The sequence below is a fragment of the Oncorhynchus clarkii genome, chromosome 15, assembly GCF_045791955.1.
Source record: "Oncorhynchus clarkii lewisi isolate Uvic-CL-2024 chromosome 15, UVic_Ocla_1.0, whole genome shotgun sequence".
NCBI classification, from domain to species: domain Eukaryota; kingdom Metazoa; phylum Chordata; class Actinopteri; order Salmoniformes; family Salmonidae; genus Oncorhynchus; species Oncorhynchus clarkii.
In genome coordinates, this window is record NC_092161.1 from 16024078 (window position 1) to 16045849 (window position 21772).

The following is a 21772-nucleotide window of genomic DNA, read 5'->3' on the forward strand; positions in this document are numbered from 1 at the left end:
GTTTATATTTTTGTTCAATGTACTTAGAAATCACATTGTCAAACAAATGGTAATTACATGATAATTCTAAACAAATGACTATTTTGTTATTTGGGATTCAGTAAAATAGGCCATTAAATTATTTTTAGTTCCAAAAAGTGCCAATTGTCAGATAATTGTCTTAGTTACCAAGCAACACCATCTGGAGGGAAGTCAAATAAATAGGATTGTATTAGTGACATGCGGGTTATGAAATCAAATCCTTCATTTGACTGGCAGATTGTGGAATCATTTCCAGTCTTTAAGCCCAGGTTTGGATCATATTCATTATGGGATGGTTGTGTAGTCAGGAGAAATCTGGGATGAGGGAACTAACGGAGTAGAGTGCTGTTTGGGAATGTTAGAACGGGGGTTAGTTCCAGCTAACTGGAGCAACATTTGAAATGGAGACAAGAGCCCCTGTTTATTTTTGCATTAAAGAATGTCATTTTTTTCTCACCTTCTAATTTTATTAGAGTCAAGCAGAGTTTACCTCAAGATCATCAGCAACACAGCAGGCAAAGATATTGAGAATCCGGTTTAAGTTGTTGGAGGGCCCTGTGACACAGGCGGTTTAGTTAACAGCTACTAGATGGATGGGTGGATGGATGGATGGATGGGTGGATGGGTGGCTGGGTGGGGGGATGGGAGGGTGCTGACTGCTGGAAGAAAGTTGTTTACCTTTTGAAGGGTGAGTCAGGTGTGATATTTCCTCTCTGCCACCCCTCTCTCCCTCCTCTCCCCATCTCTCTCTCCCTCTGTCTTGCCTCATGTGTGTTTACCTGTTGAAGGATGAGTCAGTCATCATTTGTATCTCTCTCAATCCCTGTCTCTCCATTCATCTCTCTCTCCCAGGAAAAGTGTCTGCAGGAGGAGTCCCCCAAGGAGAACAGAGACCTGTCCCCCATTAGGATCAAAGTGGTAAGAGCTGTGTGTGTGTGTGTGTGTGTGTGTGTGTGTGTGTGTGTGTGTGTGTGTGTGTGTGTGTGTGTGTGTGTGTGTGTGTGTGTGTGTGTGTGTGTGTGTGTGTGTGTGTGTGTGTGTGTGTGTGTGTGTGTGTGTGCCTTTGTAAATTCCTGTGTTTACGGTGTGTTGGAAGGTATGAGGAAGAGTACTGAAGATGAATAGAAACAGATACATAGATAGATAAACCTGAGTTTTTGGATGACTTGAGTGTGTGTGTGTGAGTGTGTGTGCCTGCGTGTGCCCATGTCATTAGTCTGTGCTAGCCCCCGGGCTGTGAGGGAGCTGAAAGTCTTCATTCTGATACCGGGCTCCTCTCCTCGCCTCACTGCCACTAAACTCCCAGGCTCTGGATGTTTATTTGTCACACCAATCCACAGGGCTGCGAGACATCAAAGATGGAGCAAATGACAAGCTTTAATTCCCCCCTGTAAACAGGGCTGCGAGGCTCGGCTGTTATACGCAAGTTTAGACTGACTGGCGGAAGCACGAGGAACAGGAAGGAAGAAGCAGTGAACCAGGAAGGGGCTGGGTCCCTGACAGGGTGGGGCGGAGATCAGGACAGAGACATGTGGAATCATGAATAAATGTCAGAGAGTCGGGTCAGCTGGTGTCCCAGGTCTGAATCAATCTCTTATTATAGGGGAAATATGAAAGCGAACAGCTGCATCTAAATTTCAGGCAAGGGGTTGTCTTTGGACCTGGGCCGGTTTCCCAAAAGCATCTTAAGGTTAAATTAATCTTATATCTTAATCCTATAAAATGAACTTAACCTTAAGATGCTTTTGGAAAACCGGGCCCTGATCAACAGTATGGTTGTCTATGGACCAGATCATGGCAAAGATGGCGCCGGAGAGGATGACTGACGTTTTATCGGCTCTTAACCAACCATGCTATTTTGTTACTTTTTTCACATTGTTTTTCACAACTTATTTTGTATGTTTCTGCTACCGTCTCTTATGGAAAGAGCTTCTGTACATCAGAACAGCGATTACTCACCAAGAATTAGACTAAGAATTTTTTCTTTAATGAGTCGGGAAGGATATACTTCAAAAACCTGAACAGGCCCTCATCCCCGTCATTTGCTGGAGAAAGAAACTGAGATTTCGCAGAAAGAGATCGGGGTGCCTTGTGAGGATCTGGCTAATCTGCGTTTGCCATTCGTACTGTTAGCCAACGTTCAATCGCTGGAAAATAAATCGGACGAACTGAAAGAACGTATATTCTACCAACGGGACATTAAAAACTGTAAAATCTTATGTTTCACAGAGTTGTGGCTGAACGACGACATTAATAACATAGAGATGGTGGGTTATACACTATCGGCAGGATAGAACAGCAGCCTCTGGTAAGACACGGGGCAGTGGCCTATGTATATTTGTAAACAACAGGTAGAGTATCTCATGATTGGCTGTATTTTTCGTAGCTGTCTTACATACCACCACAGACCGATGGTGGCACTAAAACCACACTCAATGAGCTGTATACCTCCATAAAGAAACAGGAAAATGCTCATCCAGAGGTAGCGCTCCTAGTGGCCAGGGACTTTAATGCAGGGAAACTTAAATCAGTTTTACCTCATTTCTACCAGCATGTTAAATGTGCAACCAGAGGGAAAAACACTCTAGACCACCTTTACTCCACACACAGAGACAGGTACAAAGCTCTCCCTCACCATCCATTTGGCAAATCTGACCATAATTCTATCCTTCGGATTCCTGCTTACAAGCAAAAATGAAAGCAGGAAGCACCAGTCACTCGGTCTATAAAAAAGTGGTCAGATGAAGCAGATACTAAACTGCAGGACTATTTTGCACAGACGGGAATATGTTCCGGACTTCTTCTGATGGCATTGAGGAGTACACCACCTCAGTCACTGGCTTCATCAATAAGTGCATCGATGACGTCGTCCCCACAGTGACTGTACGTACATACCCCAACCAGATGCTGTGGATTACAAGCAACATTCGCACTGAGCTAAAGAGTAGAGCTGCCACTTTCAATGAGCAGGACTCTAACCCGGAAGCTTATAAGAAATCCCACTATGCCCTCCGACAAACCATCAAACAATACAGGACTAAGATTGAATCGTACTACACCGGCTCAGACACTCGTCGGATGTGGCAGGGCTTGCAAACTATTACAGACTACAAAGGGAAACACAGCCGGGAGCTGCCCAGTGACACAAGCCTACCAGATGAGCAAAATAACTTCTATGCTCGCTTCGAGGCAAGTAACACTGAAACAAGCATGAAAGCATCAGCTGTTCCGGACGACTGTGTGATCACGCTCTCCACAGCCAGTAAGACCTTTAAACAGGTCAACATTCACAAGGCCGCTGGGCCAGACAGATTACCAGGATGTGTACACTGAGCATGCGCTGATCAACTGGCAAGTGTCGTCACAGACATTTTCAACCTCTCTCTGTCTGAGTCTTTAATACTAACATTTTTCAAGCAGACCACCATAGTCCCTGTGCCCAATAACTATCGACCCATAGCACTTATGTCTGTAGCCATGAAGTGCTTTGAAAGGCTGGTCATGGCTCACATCAACACCATTATCCCAGAAACCCTAGATCCACTCCAATTTGCATACCGCCCCCAACAGATCCACAGATGATGCAATCTCTATTGCACTCCACACTGTCCTTTCCCACCTGGACAAAAGGAACACCTATGTGAGAATGCTATTCATTGACTACAGCTCAGCGTTCACCACCGTAGTGCCCTCAAAGCTCATCACTAAGATAAGCACCCTGGGACTAAACACCTCCCTCTGCAACTGGATCCTGGACTTCCTGACGGGCCGTCCCCAGGGGGTAAGGGTAGGTAACAACACAACCGCTACACTGATCCTCAACACATGGGCCCCTCAGGGGTGCATGCTCAGTCCCCTCCTGTACTCCCTGTTCACTCATGACTGCACGGCCAGGCTCGACTCCAACACCATCATTAAGTTTGCCGATGACACAACAGTGGGTCACCGACAACGATGAGACAGCCTATAGGGAGGAGGTCAGAGACCTGACCGTGTGGTGCAAGGATAACAACCTCTCCCTAAATGTGATCAAGACAAAGGAGTTGATTGTGGACTACAGGAAAAGGAGGATGAGCACACAACCATTTTCATCGACGGGGCTGTAGTGGAGCAGGTTGAGCGCTTCAAGTTCCTTGGCGTCCACATCACCAACAAACTAACATGGTCCAAGAACACCAAGACAGCCGTGAAGAGGGAACGACAAAACCTATTCCCCCTCAGGAGACCGAAAAGATTTGGCATGGGTCCTCAGATCCTCAAAATGTTTTACAGCTGCAGCATCGAAAGCATCCTAAGGGTTGCATCACTGCCTGGTATGGCAATTGCTCAGCCTCCGACCGCAAGGCACTACAAAGGGTAGTGCGTACGCCAAGCTTCCTGCCATCCAGGACCTCTATACCAGGCGGTGTCACCAAGCTTCCTGCCATCCAGGACCTCTATACCAGGTGGTGTCAGAGGAAGGCCCCCAAAATTGTCAAAGACTCCAGCTACCCTAGTCATAGACTGTTCTCTCTGCTACCACATGGCAAGCGGTACCGGAGGGCCAAGTCTAGGTCTAAGAGGCTTCTAAACAGCTTCTACCATCAAGCCATAAGACTCCTGAACATCTAATCAAATGGCTACCCAGGCTATTTGCATTGCCCCCCCCCCCCCCCCCCCCAACCCGCCCTTCTATGCTGCATAGTCATTTTAATAACTCTATCTACATGTACATATTACCTCGACACCGGTGCCCCAGCACATTGACTCTGTAGCGGTACCCCCTGTATATAGCCCCACTGTTGTTATTTTACTGCTGCTCTTTAATTATTTGTTATTCTTAGCTCTTACTTTTTTTTAGGTATTTTCTTAAAACTGCATTGTTGGTTAAGGGCTTGTAAGTAAGCATTTCTCTGTAAAGTCTACACCTGTTGTATTTGGCGAATGTGACAAATAAAATTTGATTTGATTTAATCAACGGTAAGGTTGTCTAGGGACCAGATCAACAGTATTCTTGCCTATGACTCTCTTCTCTGTATATATCAATGATGTCGCTCTTTCTGCTGGTGAGTCTCTGATCCACCTCTACGCAGACGACACCATTCTGTATACTTCTGGCCCTTCTTTGGACACTGTGTTAACAACCCTCCAGACAAGCTTCAATGCCATACAACTCTCCTTCCATGGCCTCCAACTGCTCTTAAATACAAGTAAAACTAAATGCATGCTCTTCAACCGATCGCTGCCTGCACCTGCCCGCCCGTCCAGCATCCCTACTCTGGACGGTTCTTACTTAGAATATGTGGACAACTACAAATACCTAGGTGTCTGGTTAGACTGTAAACTCTCCTTCCAGACTCACATAAAACATCTCCAATCCAAAGTTTTATTTCGCAACAAAGCATCCTTCACTCATGTTGCCAAACATACCCTCGTAAAACTGACCATCTTACCGATCCTCGACTTTGGTGATGTCATTTACAAAATAGCCTCCAACACCCTACTCAACAAATTGGTTGCAGTCTATCACAGTGCCATCCGTTTTGTCACCAAAGCCCCATATACTACCCACCACTGCAACCTGTACGCTCTCGTTGGCTGGCCCTCGCTTCATACTCGTCGCCAAACCCACTGGCTCCAGGTCATCTACAAGACCCTGCTAGGTAAAGTCCCGCCTTATCTCTGCTCGCTGGTCACCATAGCTGCACTCACCCGTAGCTCGCGTTCCAGCAGGTATATCTCACTTGTCACCTCCAAAGCCAATTCCTCCTTTGGCCGCCTCTCCTTCCAGTTCTCTGCTGCCAATGACTAGAACAAACTACAAAAATCTCTGGAACTGGAAACACTTATCTCCCTCACTAGCTTTAAGCACCAGCTGTCAGAGCAGCTCACAAATCACTGCACCTGTACATAGCTCATCTATAAATAGCCCAAACAACTACCTCTTCCCCTATTGTATTTATTTGTTTATGTTGCTCCTTTGCACCCCAGTATTTCTACTTTGCATACTCATCTACTGTCAAATCTACCATTCCAGTGTTTTATTTTATTTATTTTTTTGAATATTTTATTTTTGCATTTTCCAATTAAGAACATTCAAAACAAAAGTGAAAAGATATTAGACAACGATAGGACAAAGTGACAGTAACAGACTTTACCTCCCTTATCTCACCTCATTTGCTCACATTGTATATATACTTATTTTTCTACTGTATTATTGACTGTATGTTTGTTTATTCCATGTGTAACTCTGTGTTGTTATATGTGTCGAACTGCTTTGCTTTATCTTGGCCAGGTCGCAGTTGTAAATGAGAACTTGTTCTCAACTTGCCTACCTGGTTAAATAAAGGTGAAATATATATATATTTTTTAAATAATTCCCTATGGACCAGATCAACAGTAAGGGCATTGCTCAGCACCTTCCAATGTGACTGACTGTGTTCCTTTCAGGAGAGTATAGAGCCGGCAGGGCCCCCTAAAGCTCACCTTCTGTCTGGGTGTCTGTGGCGTAAGCGTCCCCGGACGGCCCCTGTGGACAACACACTGCTGCCCCCGGTGGACATCCAGAACTACTGCAGCATCAGCCACGCCTCCTGCGGCCGCACTGAGCACGACCGCGCCGAGGAAGAGGTGGCCAAAGCGAAAGAGCGTATTCCTGTGCGGAGGAGCTGCGAGGTCAAGGAGCTGTCCAATGGACGCATTCACACGGCACTCCGTCCCGCCCCCCACTCCCAATCCCTGACCAGCCAACAACAACATCGAGTCAGGAGCATGCAGAACAGGGAGAAGAAGGCTACGCAGATGCTGGCCATTGTGCTTGGTGAGTAGCTCTACTGTTTGTATTAGGCCTATCACCATCTGTATAATGTACTTAGCTCTATTAACTCTACCATGTGATTTGACTGAGAACACGTTGATCATGAGAATGGACCAGTAATTCGTAGAACATAGAAAAAAATAGTTAAGCTATTGCTAAAGTACATTACATGTGCATCAGTGAGGCTGCTGAGGGGAGAACGGCTCATAATAATGGCCGGAACAGAGAAAATGGAATGGCATGGAAACCATGTGTTTGATACCATTCCAGGGCAGTAATTACCCAGAGCCCATCCTCCCTATTTAAGGTGCCACCAACCTCTTGTGATGTGCATTGATGGAATGCACTTTAGGGATCTAGTGAGTGACTATGTATTTTTTTAAATAAAAAGGTCAAATGTTAGTGCACTGTTAAAATGAAGTGCTCTATAACACAAAAACTAGTGGCAATTGAGCTGCCACCACCTTACAAACAAAACCTTGACTTGGCTGGAGTATTGAAACACGTGGTTCTGAGGGTATTGGGACAGTTTTGAAACATTCATCCTGAGGTGTTCTGAAACATGACATGGTGTGTTGTAACACCACTTAATCAAGAGTTGTGCAACACCTTGCCAGGGACTGGGAACACAAAGGCAGAAAAGGTTGAAAACGCTGGCATTTCGAGTCCTGTCTCGTGCAGAATTAGACCCCTTCTTCTGGTGTTTCCAAATACTGTGAATGGGAGTCCCTGCTCAAATATGGCGTGCTGATAAAAGCCTCATCAGTAATTCTAAAAGGTCAAGTGGACAGTATTATGCTCAAACAAAGGACACAAGAAAATACAGTTTTGTTAATAAGTTTGTCCAGGATAATAATGACTACAAAATGTGTTTTTCAAGACGAGATTGAAGCTTCAAATGCTTTCTTATTTGCAAATGATCAAATGACAACAAAACATTAACAGGTCTTTAAGATTTTTACATTGATCTGTAAGGTATTTATCATATTCTTCCAAAAGCAACAGAAATGTGGCATTATATTTCACGTTCATGGAATAAATAAATGCAGGCAATGACTGCTAATGTTAGCAGTAGTAGTCATACAAAACCTCAGCCCCGTCTCAATGCAATCCACCAGTCACCCATTATGCTAATGTCCTGGCCTGCGTCTTTATTTTAAGGTGATGGTACATGGAAGGTTGTACACATGAATTGAATCACAGTACAGTTGAGTTAGAGGATAGGATTGACAGTTGACAGTTGAGTTGGCATTAGTCTGTGATCTGGCTGTGGTTAGGATTGGCCAGCCGGTGTTTTTCTGCAGGGAAACAGAGATGGCTAATAATAATGACAAGCCATAATGAATGTATATGAATGCATCATTAGGATATCAAATGCTATAATATTAATACATTGCAATACAAATACAATTATTAAATATAAATAACAATATGTAAAAAATAATATGTGATTAAGCTATGCAAATATAGAGTCAAGATACCAATATGAATGTCAAGTGGGATGCGGTAGGCCAAAGCAGGAGCAGGCTAAAATGGCAGTGGCTAATTAGTTTAGCATATAGCATGTGGGGTATACATCAAAACAGTAGATACAACTCACGAAGCTAGTATTAACTAAAAAGCAGGCCTTCGTTTGCATAAAAAATAAAGTGCACGAAGGTACAAATACATTACGTGTCAGTTAACTACAGCACAAGTAGCGCCAAGAGCTGTCAGAGCAGCTCACAGATCACTGCACCTGTACATAGCCCATCTGTAAACAGCCCATATATCTACCTCATCCCCATACTGTATTTATTTATCTTGCTCCTTTGCATCCCAGTATCTCAACTTGCACATTCATCTTCTGCACATCCTACCATTCCAGTGTTTAATTGCTATATTGTAATTACTTTGCCACCACGGCCTATGTATTGCCTTACCTCCCTTATCCTACCTCATTTGCACATGCTGTATGTAGATTTTTCTACTGTATTATTGATTGTATGTTTGTTTATTCCATGTGTAACTCTGTGTTGTTGTATGTGCCAAACTGCTTTGCTTTATCTTGGCCAGGTCGTAGTTGTAAATGAGAACTTGTTCTCAACTAGCCTACCTGGTTAAATAAAGGTGTTCTCAACTAGCCTACCTGGTTAAATAAAGGTGTTCTCAACTAGCCTACCTGGTTAAATAAAGGTGTTCTCAACTAGCCTACCTGGTTAAATAAAGGTGTTCTCAACTAGCCTACCTGGTTAAATACAGGTGTTCTCAACTAGCCTACCTGGTTAAATAAAGGTGTTCTCAACTAGCCTACCTGGTTAAATAAAGGTGTTCTCAACTAGCCTACCTGGTTAAATAAAGGTGTTCTCAACTAGCCTACCTGGTTAAATAAAGGTGTTCTCAACTAGCCTACCTGGTTAAATAAAGGTGTTCTCAACTAGCCTACCTGGTTAAATAAAGGTGTTCTCAACTAGCCTACCTGGTTAAATACAGGTGTTCTCAACTAGCCTACCTGGTTAAATAAAGGTGTTCTCAACTAGCCTACCTGGTTAAATAAAGGTGTTCTCAACTAGCCTACCTGGTTAAATAAATGTGTTCTCAACTAGCCTACCTGGTTAAATAAAGGTGTTCTCAACTAGCCTACCTGGTTAAATACAGGTGTTCTCAACTAGCCTACCTGGTTAAATACAGGTGTTCTCAACTAGCCTACCTGGTTAAATACAGGTGTTCTCAACTAGCCTACCTGGTTAAATAAAGGTGTTCTCAACTAGCCTACCTGGTTAAATAAAGGTGTTCTCAACTAGCCTACCTGGTTAAATGCAGGTGTTCTCAACTAGCCTACCTGGTTAAATACAGGTGTTCTCAACTAGCCTACCTGGTTAAATACAGGTGTTCTCAACTAGCCTACCTGGTTAAATACAGGTGTTCTCAACTAGCCTACCTGGTTAAATAAAGGTGTTCTCAACTAGCCTACCTGGTTAAATAAAGGTGTTCTCAACTAGCCTACCTGGTTAAATAAAGGTGTTCTCAACTAGCCTACCTGGTTAAATAAAGGTGTTCTCAACTAGCCTACCTGGTTAAATAAAGGTGTTCTCAACTAGCCTACCTGGTTAAATAAAGGTGTTCTCAACTAGCCTACCTGGTTAAATAAAGGTGTTCTCAACTAGCCTACCTGGTTAAATAAAGGTGTTCTCAACTAGCCTACCTGGTTAAATAAAGGTGAAATTTAAAAGAAAAGAAAACAGATCAATGAATCCAAGTAGTTGTTTTACTTGGACTATTAGCATGTGTGGCCGAAATGTTACACAAAACAAATGTTTTTATTAACTGAATTCCTTTTCTGTTTCGTTCTTCAATGTGATAACATTTTGTTCTCACGTTTTCATTGACCCATGCTTTCTTGGGTTGTTTCAGCTGAGCATTTGGTGTGCTCTCACCTGTCTGAGTTGGTGAAAGACCTAAATACAGGGGAGGTGCCTGCAAACTTGTTTTTATACTTGACCATGCTAGAGGGCAAACCTGCCTAGAGGGCAAACCTGCCGGGAATGCCCTCCATCTTCCTCCATGCCTCAGACTGGGGGGAATTCTGAACACTACAGGAGCACAATGTCTGAAGTTCACATTTTGCCTTAAATCTATACATTTGTCTTCTGATATGAAGGTCTGAAAAAATAAAGGGTGAATTTCACAAATGAAAATTCTCCCTAGGCCCTTTTCAAACTTGAGATAAGTTGATTTAACGTGGAATGAATAAATAGATGAAAATGGACTTTAGTAAAACATTTATTCAGTCCATGTTAAGTCTACTTATGTCAAGTCTGAATGAGGCCCCATGTGCTCAGTGTAACGAGTGTGGTTCAGCACAACAGTTTAGTTGTGCTGAACCTAGAAGACAGGCTGAGTGGACTAAGGCGGGGTTTTGACAAGCAGGGTAACCGGGTTCACATCCACCTTCTCACAAGAATACCAGTGATGAGGACCCACTTTATCAATGTTACCTCTACTATGACTTACATAGCCCGAAACATGTTGATTGTAACATGATTTATAATCTCACAGTTGCCTGGAAACTGTAGCCTATAATTAGTGCCAAAGTCTACCTTAGGAAAAGTATACTTCCCCAGTGTCTTCTTTAGAATCTTAATGGAAATATTGACAGAACATTCCATATTTACAATCAATCTATTATTTATGCCGTGAATCAAATGCAATTTAAAAGCCTTGGATTGTATGAGAGACATTTATTTGAGTGTTTTGGTGCTGCCTTTTACATGCACTGAAACACCAGAGAGGTTCACAACACTCGAAAAAACACAATGATTCAGATTGAAGAGCCACTCCGGGTGTTTCAGAGTACTTCCATTCTGTTTTGAAGTACATTTATTGTATCATCACACCAGATCTCAGTTTAGGTGCATTACTTTTCATGGTTTTACAACACAACGATGGTGTTTTCAGTCCTATTTCAACAGGGATGATAGACTGTGAACACTGTTGTACAATAATGAGGTTATGGCCATGGGAGTCAGAGGACAGAATCACTTTCCCTCACAGATCTATTACCACCATTATAACACCATTATACTCCACAACACAATAGAACAATGTCTGCAGTGCATTACAAAGCCAATATATTGCCTATGTGGGATATCAGTTACAATTCATTCTCTTCACTGCTGGGAGCCTAGCACTAGTTAGTCTGCAGCTTAGGTGAGTCTTTAGTCAATCAGAACAAACCATTGGAAAGCTCAAATGTAAATTGGATGGGTGGATCCAAAGATAGATATCCACTCTATGAGACCAAACACCTGCTACCAAACATCTCTTTTTCACACACACACATACTGTAATGATTAGCGGTGGTGTTGACGGCCATTGGTCCAGGCTGTTCACTGTGGGAGCTGACATGTTGGTGAGTCCAGGCCCTACTGAGTGACACTGAAGCTAATCAGAGGTGTCTACTTAATGAGACAATCTCTCTCTCTCTCTCTCTCTCTCTCTCTCTCTCACACACACACACACACACACACACACGCAGAGCAGATGTCCTCAGCCTCACACTAGCTTATCTTGCCAAGAGATAATTGGATTGGTCTTTGAACTGTGGGGGAGACACTTTCTAAATTCCACATCGACCCTTAGCCTTGCCCCAGCCCTCTACCCTCTAAGCGCTCCCTCCCCCCAGCTCTCTAAGAACCCCCCCAGCCCTCTACCCTCTAAGCACTCCCTCCCCCCAGCTCTCTAAGAACCCCCCCAGCCCACTACCCTAAGCACCCCCCCAGCCCACTACCCTAAGCACTCCCTCCCCCCAGCTCTCTAAGAACCCCCCCAGCCCTCTACCCTCTAAGTCACAGCAAGCACTGCCAAAGTACTGCACGCCAAATGGCAGTGCATCGCCGCACACACACCCCTCCTCCCAGACCCACACACACACATGAGCCAGTCAGTGCGCTGTATCATCTCATCACTAATAGCACTGACCGAATCTTCGACCGGACCGAAAGTTGAAACGTCACACACACACACTCACACACAGAGCAGATGTCCTCAGCCTCACACACTCCCTAGCTTCTCTGGCCAAGAGAGAATTGGATTGGTCTTTCACTAATAGCACTGACCGAATCTTCTACCGGACCGAAAGTTGAAACGTGTTGTAGGCTAAATGTCCATGCCAAGTTTCGGTTCCACGAAACAATATGACGACCATACGGGTATAAGTTACTAATACAGGAGAATAGGGCACACAAGCGACTGCCAGTATAAATAAATATCTACTTTATGAAATTACAGCCTGCTGTGCTCGCTCACTTTGCCGAATTCAGCGTCAATTGCGCTGCTTTCGTGTCCGGTTTACAGCGCGCAGCAGAGGGAAAGTGTTCAGACACATGCCCGTCGTAACAAGGCTACTAAAATGTTGCCGCCTGCCTTCGGTTTTTAAAGCTTGACAATGAATAACCAAAAGACTAAACCTGCAACAAAACACAATACAAAAGAGAAACATGTAGGCCTGTTACAGCAACATTTGAGCAGTAGCCTCGGCTGGCTCCTCAACTACAACACATGTTGAGTGCCCCACGTAGTAATGCTGCACTCAACTGCACCGGTGATCCATGCAGTGCGACATAATAAAGAAAACTGGTTTCAAATGTAAAATTTACTGTACGTTTTTTTTCTTCCATTACACTTTTTGATTAGGGTTGCAGCATATTATGCACATCTGCAAGCATAGCAGCAAAGGCTGGATAAATGATTTCTCTCTTTTAATATGTTAAAATGCTATATACAGCATCCTATACATCAGTGGACATTATAAAGGCACATATTTATCCAAACAAAACAACATCCAGTTTGGGCCAGTTGTATGCACGTTGTTTGTAAAAACAAACATAATAAGCTATGTCTGGCCCGCAAATTTGTTTGTTTTTTCAATATGGCCTGTGCGCTGATAGTTTGACAGCCCTGCTCTAAGCACCCCCCCCCCACACACACACCCCTCTACCCTCTAAGCACTCCCTCCCCCCAACCCTCTATCCCCCCTCTACCCTCTAACCACTCCCCCACCCTCTACCCTCTAAGCTCTCCCTCCTCCCAACCCTCTAAGCGCTCCCTCCTCCCAACCCTCTAAGCTCTCCCTCCTCCCAACCCTCTCTCCCTCCTCCCAACCCTCTACCCTCTAAGCTCTCCCTCCTCCCAACCCTCTAAGCTCTCCCTCCTCCCAACCTTTTAAGCTCTCCCTCCTCCCAACCCTCTAAGCTCTCCCTCCTCCCAACCCTCTAAGCTCTCCCTCCTCCCAACCCTCTACCCTCTAAGCTCTCCCTCCTCCCAACCCTCTACCCTCTAAGCACTCCCTCCTCCCAACCCTCTAAGCTCTCCCTCCTCCCAACCCTCTAAGCTCTCCCTCCTCCCAACCCTCTAAGCTCTCCCTCCTCCCAACCCTCTACCCTCTAAGCTCTCCCTCCTCCCAACCCTCTAAGCTCTCCCTCCTCCCAACCCTCTAAGCTCTCCCTCCTCCCAACCCTCTAAGCTCTCCCTCCTCCCAACCCTCTACCCTCTAAGCTCTCCCTCCTCCCAACCCTCTAAGCTCTCCCTCCTCCCAACACTCTACCCTCTAAGCTCTCCCTCCTCCCAACCCTCTACCCTCTAAGCTCTCCCTCCTCCCAACCCTCTATCACAGCTAGAAAAATGAGACAGATATTTCACCATATGTATAATTGTGAAGCATCCGCTTGGCGTTTCCACTCACTACCATATATGGCAGTGAGAGGAAGGCCAGTGGCCGGCAGTGGGAGAAGATGGAAGGAGATGTCCGACATTCTGCAAATGTGTTCATCGATAAAACATTTTATCTCAAAACAGTTTTCTGCTCCCAAAACTAGAATATGTTATGAACGGAGTGGACTAAGTTTTGTAGACTTGTTTTGCGTTGTTTAGAAGGAGTGCCAAGGTGAATTCAGTTATTGCACATGTGCACTTCACAGAGTAGGCGTTCTCTAACAGAAATATACAGATGTGTGTTAGAACGGGCCAATAGGATCTCGCTAGCCCGTGCTTGGCTCTGCCCACCTCCTTGCTTATTTTGCCCACTATGACTCATCTGTTCCCATTGGAAAGGACAGGCTGTGGTTTATCTTGGTTTACTTAATACAAATCTTTGCCTCTACCATCTAAGAACCCAACCCTCTACAGTCTAAGAACTCCTGTGGATCTGAAACTATGAGAAGGTGTAAGCGAGCCAAGTACTACACTGCTTAAATCTATCTGACTCTTCAAAATCTACAGATATCATATCTTAATTTGATCACTCTGTTGTTGCTAAGAATTTTCCTGCGCAGCAGAAAATTCAAATGAGCCTCGTGATTTACATAAATTCACTGAAAACCTGCAGTTCTCTTTCTCTCTCGCTCAAAATGCTGAAGCACTAAGCAGAATAAATGCCCTGCTACTGTAGGTTCTACTACTGCGACATTCAAATGTTTTTTTAAAATCTGAAATGCAGCCATACACATCAACAACTGTCCTTTCATAAAACTTAATAACACAAGATGGATTGATTGGTCTCCATTACGACATACAAGTGTATCCCAAATGCAGCCTCGAGCTACAACTAAAATATAGTCTAGTGTAGCCTATCAAAACAAATTTCCCATTTTAAATGATCACTTTTATGAGAATAATCAAATCCTCCTGCCGCAGGATTATTTTACTCCTGTGTCAAAACTGGTCAAATTAAGATACTACATCTGTACATAACACATCTATAGGGGTATTGATCTACTTGGAATTCTGCTAGGGTGTTGAAGTTGATGTGTTAAAACATATTATTATTATTGTTACTAATGTACTCCCTCTCTCTTTTAATTTTACTATTTCACTGCCTCGCTTTATCTCCCTTTCCCTCTCACACTTGATCTCATGTTCTCTCTCCCTTTCCCTCTCACACTTGATCTCATGTTCTCTCTCCCTTTCCCTCTCACACTTGATCTCATGTTCTCTCTCCCTTTCCCTCTCACACTTGATCTCATGTTCTCTCTCCCTTTCCCTCTCACACTTGATCTCATGTTCTCTCTCCCTTTCCCTCTCACACTTGATCTCATGTTCTCTCTCCCTTTCCCTCTCACACTTGATCTCATGTTCTCTCTCCCTTTCCCTCTCACACTTGATCTCATGTTCTCTCTCCCTTTCCCTCTCACACTTGATCTCATGTTCTCTCTCCCTTTCCCTCTCACACTTGATCTCATGTTCTCTCTCCCCCTCCCTCTCACACTTGATCTCATGTTCTCTCTTCCTTTCCCTCTCACACTTGATCTCATGTTCTCTCTCCCTTTCCCTCTCACACTTGATCTCATGTTCTCTCTCCCTTTCCCTCTCACACTTGATCTCATGTTCTCTCTCCCTTTCCCTCTCACACTTGATCTCATGTTCTCTCTCCCTTTCCCTCTCACACTTGATCTCATGTTCTCTCTCCCTTTCCCTCTCACACTTGATCTCATGTTCTCTCTCCCTTTCCCTCTCACACTTGATCTCATGTTCTCTCTCCCTTTCCCTCTCACACTTGATCTCATGTTCTCTCTCCCTTTCCCTCTCACACTTGATCTCATGTTCTCTCTCCCTTTCCCTCTCACACTTGATCTCATGTTCTCTCTCCCTTTCCCTCTCACACTTGATCTCATGTTCTCTCTCCCTTTCCCTCTCACACTTGATCTCATGTTCTCTCTCCCTTTCCCTCTCACACTTGATCTCATGTTCTCTCTCCCTTTCCCTCTCACACTTGATCTCATGTTCTCTCTCCCTTTCCCTCTCACACTTGATCTCATGTTCTCTCTCCCTTTCCCTCTCACACTTGATCTCATGTTCTCTCTCCCTTTCCCTCTCACACTTGATCTCATGTTCTCTCTCCCTTTCCCTCTCACACTTGATCTCATGTTCTCTCTCCCTTTCCCTCTCACACTTGATCTCATGTTCTCTCTCCCTTTCCCTCTCACACTTGATCTCATGTTCTCTCTCCCTTTCCCTCTCACACTTGATCTCATGTTCTCTCTCCCTTTCCCTCTCACACTTGATCTCATGTTCTCTCTCCCTTTCCCTCTCACACTTGATCTCATGTTCTCTCTCCCTTTCCCTCTCACACTTGATCTCATGTTCTCTCTCCCTTTCCCTCTCACACTTGATCTCATGTTCTCTCTCCCCCTCTCTCTCCCTTTCCCTCTCACACTTGATCTCATGTTCTCTCTCCCTTTCCCTCTCACACTTGATCTCATGTTCTCTCCCCCTCTCTCTCTCTCTCTCTCTCCCCCTCTCTCTCCCTTTCCCTCTCACACTTGATCTCATGTTCTCTCTCCCCCTCCCTCTCTCTCTCTCCCCCTCTCTCTCTCTCTCTCTGTCACACTTGATCACTTGTTCTGTCTCTCTCTCTCTCCCTTTCTCTCTCTCTCCCTCCGTCATGCTCCCTCTCTCTCTCTCTCTCTCTCCCTCTGTCACACTTGATCACTTGTTCTGTCTCCCCCACTCTCTCAATCCTTCTCTCGTTCCATCTTCCAGGGGTGTTCCTGATCTGCTGGCTGCCGTTCTTTGTGACTCACATCCTGAACACCCACTGCAGGACGTGTCGTATTCCCCCGGAGCTCTACAGCGCCTTCACCTGGCTGGGCTACGTCAACAGTGCCCTCAACCCCGTCATCTACACCACCTTCAACATCGAATTCAGACGCGCCTTCATCAAGATCCTCAGCTGCTGAGAACACCATGGTCCACCATGACTGGGTCATAGCCATGCTCCTGACCTGTACTGGACTGCACTTTGGGCCCGGCATCCCTGAGTATGGATAAGATACATGAGCCATGGCCTCAGCCTGAGTACCCATTATCAGGGCAATGACTGTCCTTTATCGAGATCATTGTCAGACCAGGGTTCTGAGCTGTACTGGACCTCAGGCCAGCCACACCTGAGCATGGATACTGCACTTGAGCCATGGATACATGAGCCATGACCGTCCATCTTCAGGGTCAATGACTCGTCTTCATTAAAACCATCTCCTGCCGAGAGGATAGGTCCATAATGACCATGTCTGACCATTCTCTTCCACTGGACCTCCCAGCACACTGGTCCTCTCAGCACACGGGTCCTCTCAGCGCACTGGTCCTCTCAGCACACTGGTCCTCTCAGCACACTGGTCCTCTCAGCACACTGGTCCTCTCAGCGCACTGGTCCTCTCAGCGCACTGGTCCTCCCATCACACTGGTCCTCCCAGCACTGGTCCTCTCAGCACACTGGACCTCTCAGCACACTGGACCTCTCAGCACACTGGTCCTCCCATCACACTGGTCCTCCCAGCACACTGGTCCTCTCAGCACACTGGACCTCTCAGCACACTGGTCCTCCCATCACACTGGTCCTCCCAGCACACTGGTCCTCTCAGCACACTGGACCTCTCAGCACACTGGTCCTCCCATCACACTGGTCCTCCCAGCACACTGGTCCTCTCAGCACACTGGTCCTCCCATCACACTGGTCCTCCCAGCACACTGGTCCTCTCAGCACACTGGTCCTACCATCACACTGGTCCTCCCAGCACTGGTCCTCCCAGCACTGGTCCTCTCAGCACACGGGTCCTCTCAGCACACTGGTCCTCTCAGCGCACTGGTCCTCTCAGCGCACTGGTCCTCTCAGCGCACTGGTCCTCTCAGCACACTGGTCCTCTCAGCACACTGGTCCTCTCAGCACACTGGTCCTCTCAGCGCACTGGTCCTCCCATCACACTGGTCCTCCCAGCACTGGTCCTCTCAGCACACTGGACCTCTCAGCACACTGGACCTCTCAGCACACTGGTCCTCCCATCACACTGGTCCTCCCAGCACACTGGTCCTCTCAGCACACTGGACCTCTCAGCACACTGGTCCTCCCATCACACTGGTCCTCCCAGCACACTGGTCCTCTCAGCACACTGGACCTCTCAGCACACTGGTCCTCCCATCACACTGGTCCTCCCAGCACACTGGTCCTCTCAGCACACTGGTCCTCCCATCACACTGGTCCTCCCAGCACTGGTCCTCTCAGCACACTGGACCTCTCAGCACACTGGTCCTCCCATCACACTGGTCCTCCCAGCACACTGGTCCTCTCAGCACACTGATCCTCCCATCACACTGGTCCTCCCAGCACACTGGTCCTCTCAGCACACTGGTCCTACCATCACACTGGTCCTCCCAGCACTGGTCCTCCCAGCACTGGTCCTCTCAGCACACGGGTCCTCTCAGCACACTGGTCCTCTCAGCGCACTGGTCCTCTCAGCGCACTGGTCCTCTCAGCGCACTGGTCCTCTCAGCGCACTGGTCCTCTCAGCGCACTGGTCCTCTCAGCGCACTGGTCCTCTCAGCACTGGTCCTCTCAGCACACTGTTCCTCCCAGCACACTGGACCTCTCAGCACACTGGTCCTCCCAGCACACTGGACCTCTCAGCACACTGGTCCTCCCATCACACTTGTCCTCTCAGCACACTGGTCCTCTTGGCACACGGGTCCTCTCAGCGCACTGGTCCTCTCAGCACACTGGTCCTCTCAGCACACTGGTCCTCTCAGCACACTGGTCCTCTCAGCGCACTGGTCCTCTCAGCACACTGGTCCTCTCAGCACACTGGTCCTCCCATTACACTAGTCCTCCCAGCACTGGTCCTCTCAGCACACTGGACCTCTCAGCACACTGGACCTCTCAGCACACTGGTCCTCCCAGCACACTGGACCTCTCAGCACACTGGTCCTCCCATCACACTGGTCCTCCCAGCACACTGGTCCTCTCAGCACACTGGACCTCTCAGCACACTGGTCCTCCCATCACACTGGTCCTCCCAGCACACTGGTCCTCTCAGCACACGGGTCCTCTCGGCGCACTGGTCCTCTCAGCACACTGGTCCTCTCAGCACACTGGTCCTCTCAGCGCACTGGTCCTCTCAGCGAACTGGTCCTCTCAGCACACTGGTCCTCTCAGCACACTGGTCCTCTCAGCACACTGGTCCTCTCAGCGCACTGGTCCTCTCAGCACACTGGTCCTCTCAGCACACTGGTCCTCCCATTACACTAGTCCTCCCAGCACTGGTCCTCTCAGCACACTGGACCTCTCAGCACACTGGACCTCTCAGAAAAAATACTTTTACATTTGGACAAATGATGAAAAGGAAATTAAAATAAGTGTTCTATGGCACAGGATCTGGACACAATGTACAGCCATAAAAAAGAGCCTGGATGTCCTCTCATGGTGTGATCTTTGTTTCAGGAAACCAGGGATTATACTCTGTCCTGGGTTTGGTGTTTCAGACATTTGTTGGATCAAATATAACGCTAGTTTAACTGGTGACATACACAGATCAGACCACAGTCACAATCCTCCGTTTGATGATGCCTGGAACAGTGTAATGACCAATCATCTATACTGGCTACCAGAGGCCACTTATTCCGACGTCATGTGTCAATCAACACCACAGGGTCTTGCCTCAGTGGATATGAGTCGACAACTCCTAACGCAATCACAGATACATCATGCCTCCCAAATGGCCCCCTCTTCCCTTTATAGTGGACTACTTTTGACCAGACTTAGGGTGCCATTTCTTACACACTACTCCAGGTGATGACTCACAGCTATTACTGTAGCAAGGGTCATGACTTAACTGTCATTTGTTCAAATAGTCACTGAGGTTATCGGGCCATTATATATTCAGAGCAGCAGTATTTACTGTTACTAGTGACATCGTCCACCCCTCTTCCAACAGTCACCCACCACTGCATGCGTGTCAACGTTATCAGGCTGTTTTATATTTCAGTCGCTCAAAGGCTCCGCCCATCTGAATCACTAGGAAGACCTTATATATCTGTGGATGTGGAGATGTTTGGATCGCTGTTGGAGTCGTTTAAATCGATGTCAACACTTATGGATCACAGAGGAAGCATTTTCAAAATGCTTTTTTGGTGCCACTGTAAAATAAATTGATAAGGCTTCAGAGCAGAGGTGTCAAACTCATTTATCCCTGGGGGATTCAGTCTTCAACGAGGTCCGGAGGGCTTTGTCTGGTTATTTGGTTATATTTCCTTGCCCTCAAAATCTGCAAAACATGGTCCTCTATCCATCGTTTATTTCTGATGCTCCCTAACTGTCTAGCTTTCATTTCAGTGATTAATAGCGACCTGGGCTTTGTGGTGCCAGCGAATCGGACACGGGTGTGAATGGCGAAGTGGGCGGGGCTGTAACGGATAGGAAAAGTTTCTCTGTGTTGTGGTAAATAAAAGCTAAATGAAGCATTTCTCATGGGCTGCTTGTCATCTGTACACACACACACACACACACACACACACACACACACACACACACACACACAGACAGAGAAAGAGAGATGTTTGGATCACTGAAAAGATTTGGCAGGGGCCCTCAAATCCTCAAAAGGTTCTACAGCTGCATCATTGAGAGCATCTTGACTGGCTGCATCACCGCTTGCTATGGAAACTGCTTGGCATCTGACCACTACAGAGCGTAGTGTGTATGGCCCAGTACATCACTTGGGCCGAGCTCCCTGCCATCCAGAACCTCTATACCAGGCAGTGTCAGAGGAAGGCCCTAAAAATGGTCAACGACTCAGTCAGACTGTTCTCTCTGCTACCCCATGGCAAGCGGTACCGATGCACCTAGTCTGAAACAAACAGGACCCTGAACAGCTTCTTCCCGCAAGCCATAAGACGGATAAACAGTTAGTCTGGGTAGCTTTTTGGTTAACTATTTAACTGTCTGCATTGACCCTTTTTACACTAACTCTTTTTGACTCATCACATACCATGCTGCTACTGTTGATTATCTGTCCCTTTATTCCTAGTTATATGTACCTATCTACCTCAATGGCCTCGTACCCCTGCACATCCACTCATATGGTCAAGTTATTGTTAATCCTTGTGTATTTATTATTTTGATTTATTACTTTTCTATCCTTTCTCTCTGCATCGTTGGGAAGTAAGCATTTCACTGTTAGTCTATAACTGTTGTTTACGAAGCTTGTGAAGAATAAAATTAGATTTGATGTGCATGTGGAGGGAGATCGTGAGCGGTATGTGTAGTAGGGAGAAGCAGCTTGGGTTCTGGGGCAGTATCACAGCTGGACCCCAGCTGAGCCCTGCCAGAACCACAGAAACATGTAGAGAGATAGAAAAAAATTAGAAGATAGACGGAGGGCTGAAGATACAAAAGGAGAGGAAATATGAACGGAGCTAAATATATTTACAAAGACAAAAGGAAGGAGAGAGCAAGAGAGAGAGAGAGAGGCTAGCAGGGGATAGATGGAGATTGGAGCCAGTCAGTCAGGTGTGTCTCAGTGGAAAGAACACCAGTGACACTCGCTCCACTTAGAGAGATGTGCACCTGTTCCCCAACCACAACCCACACATCACCTCACACCTCCACTTAGAGAGATGTGCACCTGTTCCCCAACCACAACCCACACATCA

The 21772-nt window shown here is 46.3% G+C and overlaps 1 protein-coding gene across 1 annotated transcript in view; it reads left to right on the plus strand.

Moving 5' to 3' along the window:
- Positions 1-17031, plus strand: part of LOC139366707 (D(3) dopamine receptor-like) — a 28839-nt gene extending 11808 nt beyond the window's left edge. Inside the window, exons 5-7 of the mRNA XM_071104396.1 lie at positions 874-939; positions 6451-6820; positions 16835-17031. Of these exons, the coding sequence (XP_070960497.1) occupies positions 874-939; positions 6451-6820; positions 16835-17031 (633 nt within the window). The remainder of the gene's footprint in view (positions 1-873; positions 940-6450; positions 6821-16834) is intronic.
- The last annotated feature ends 4741 nt before the right edge of the window (positions 17032-21772 follow it).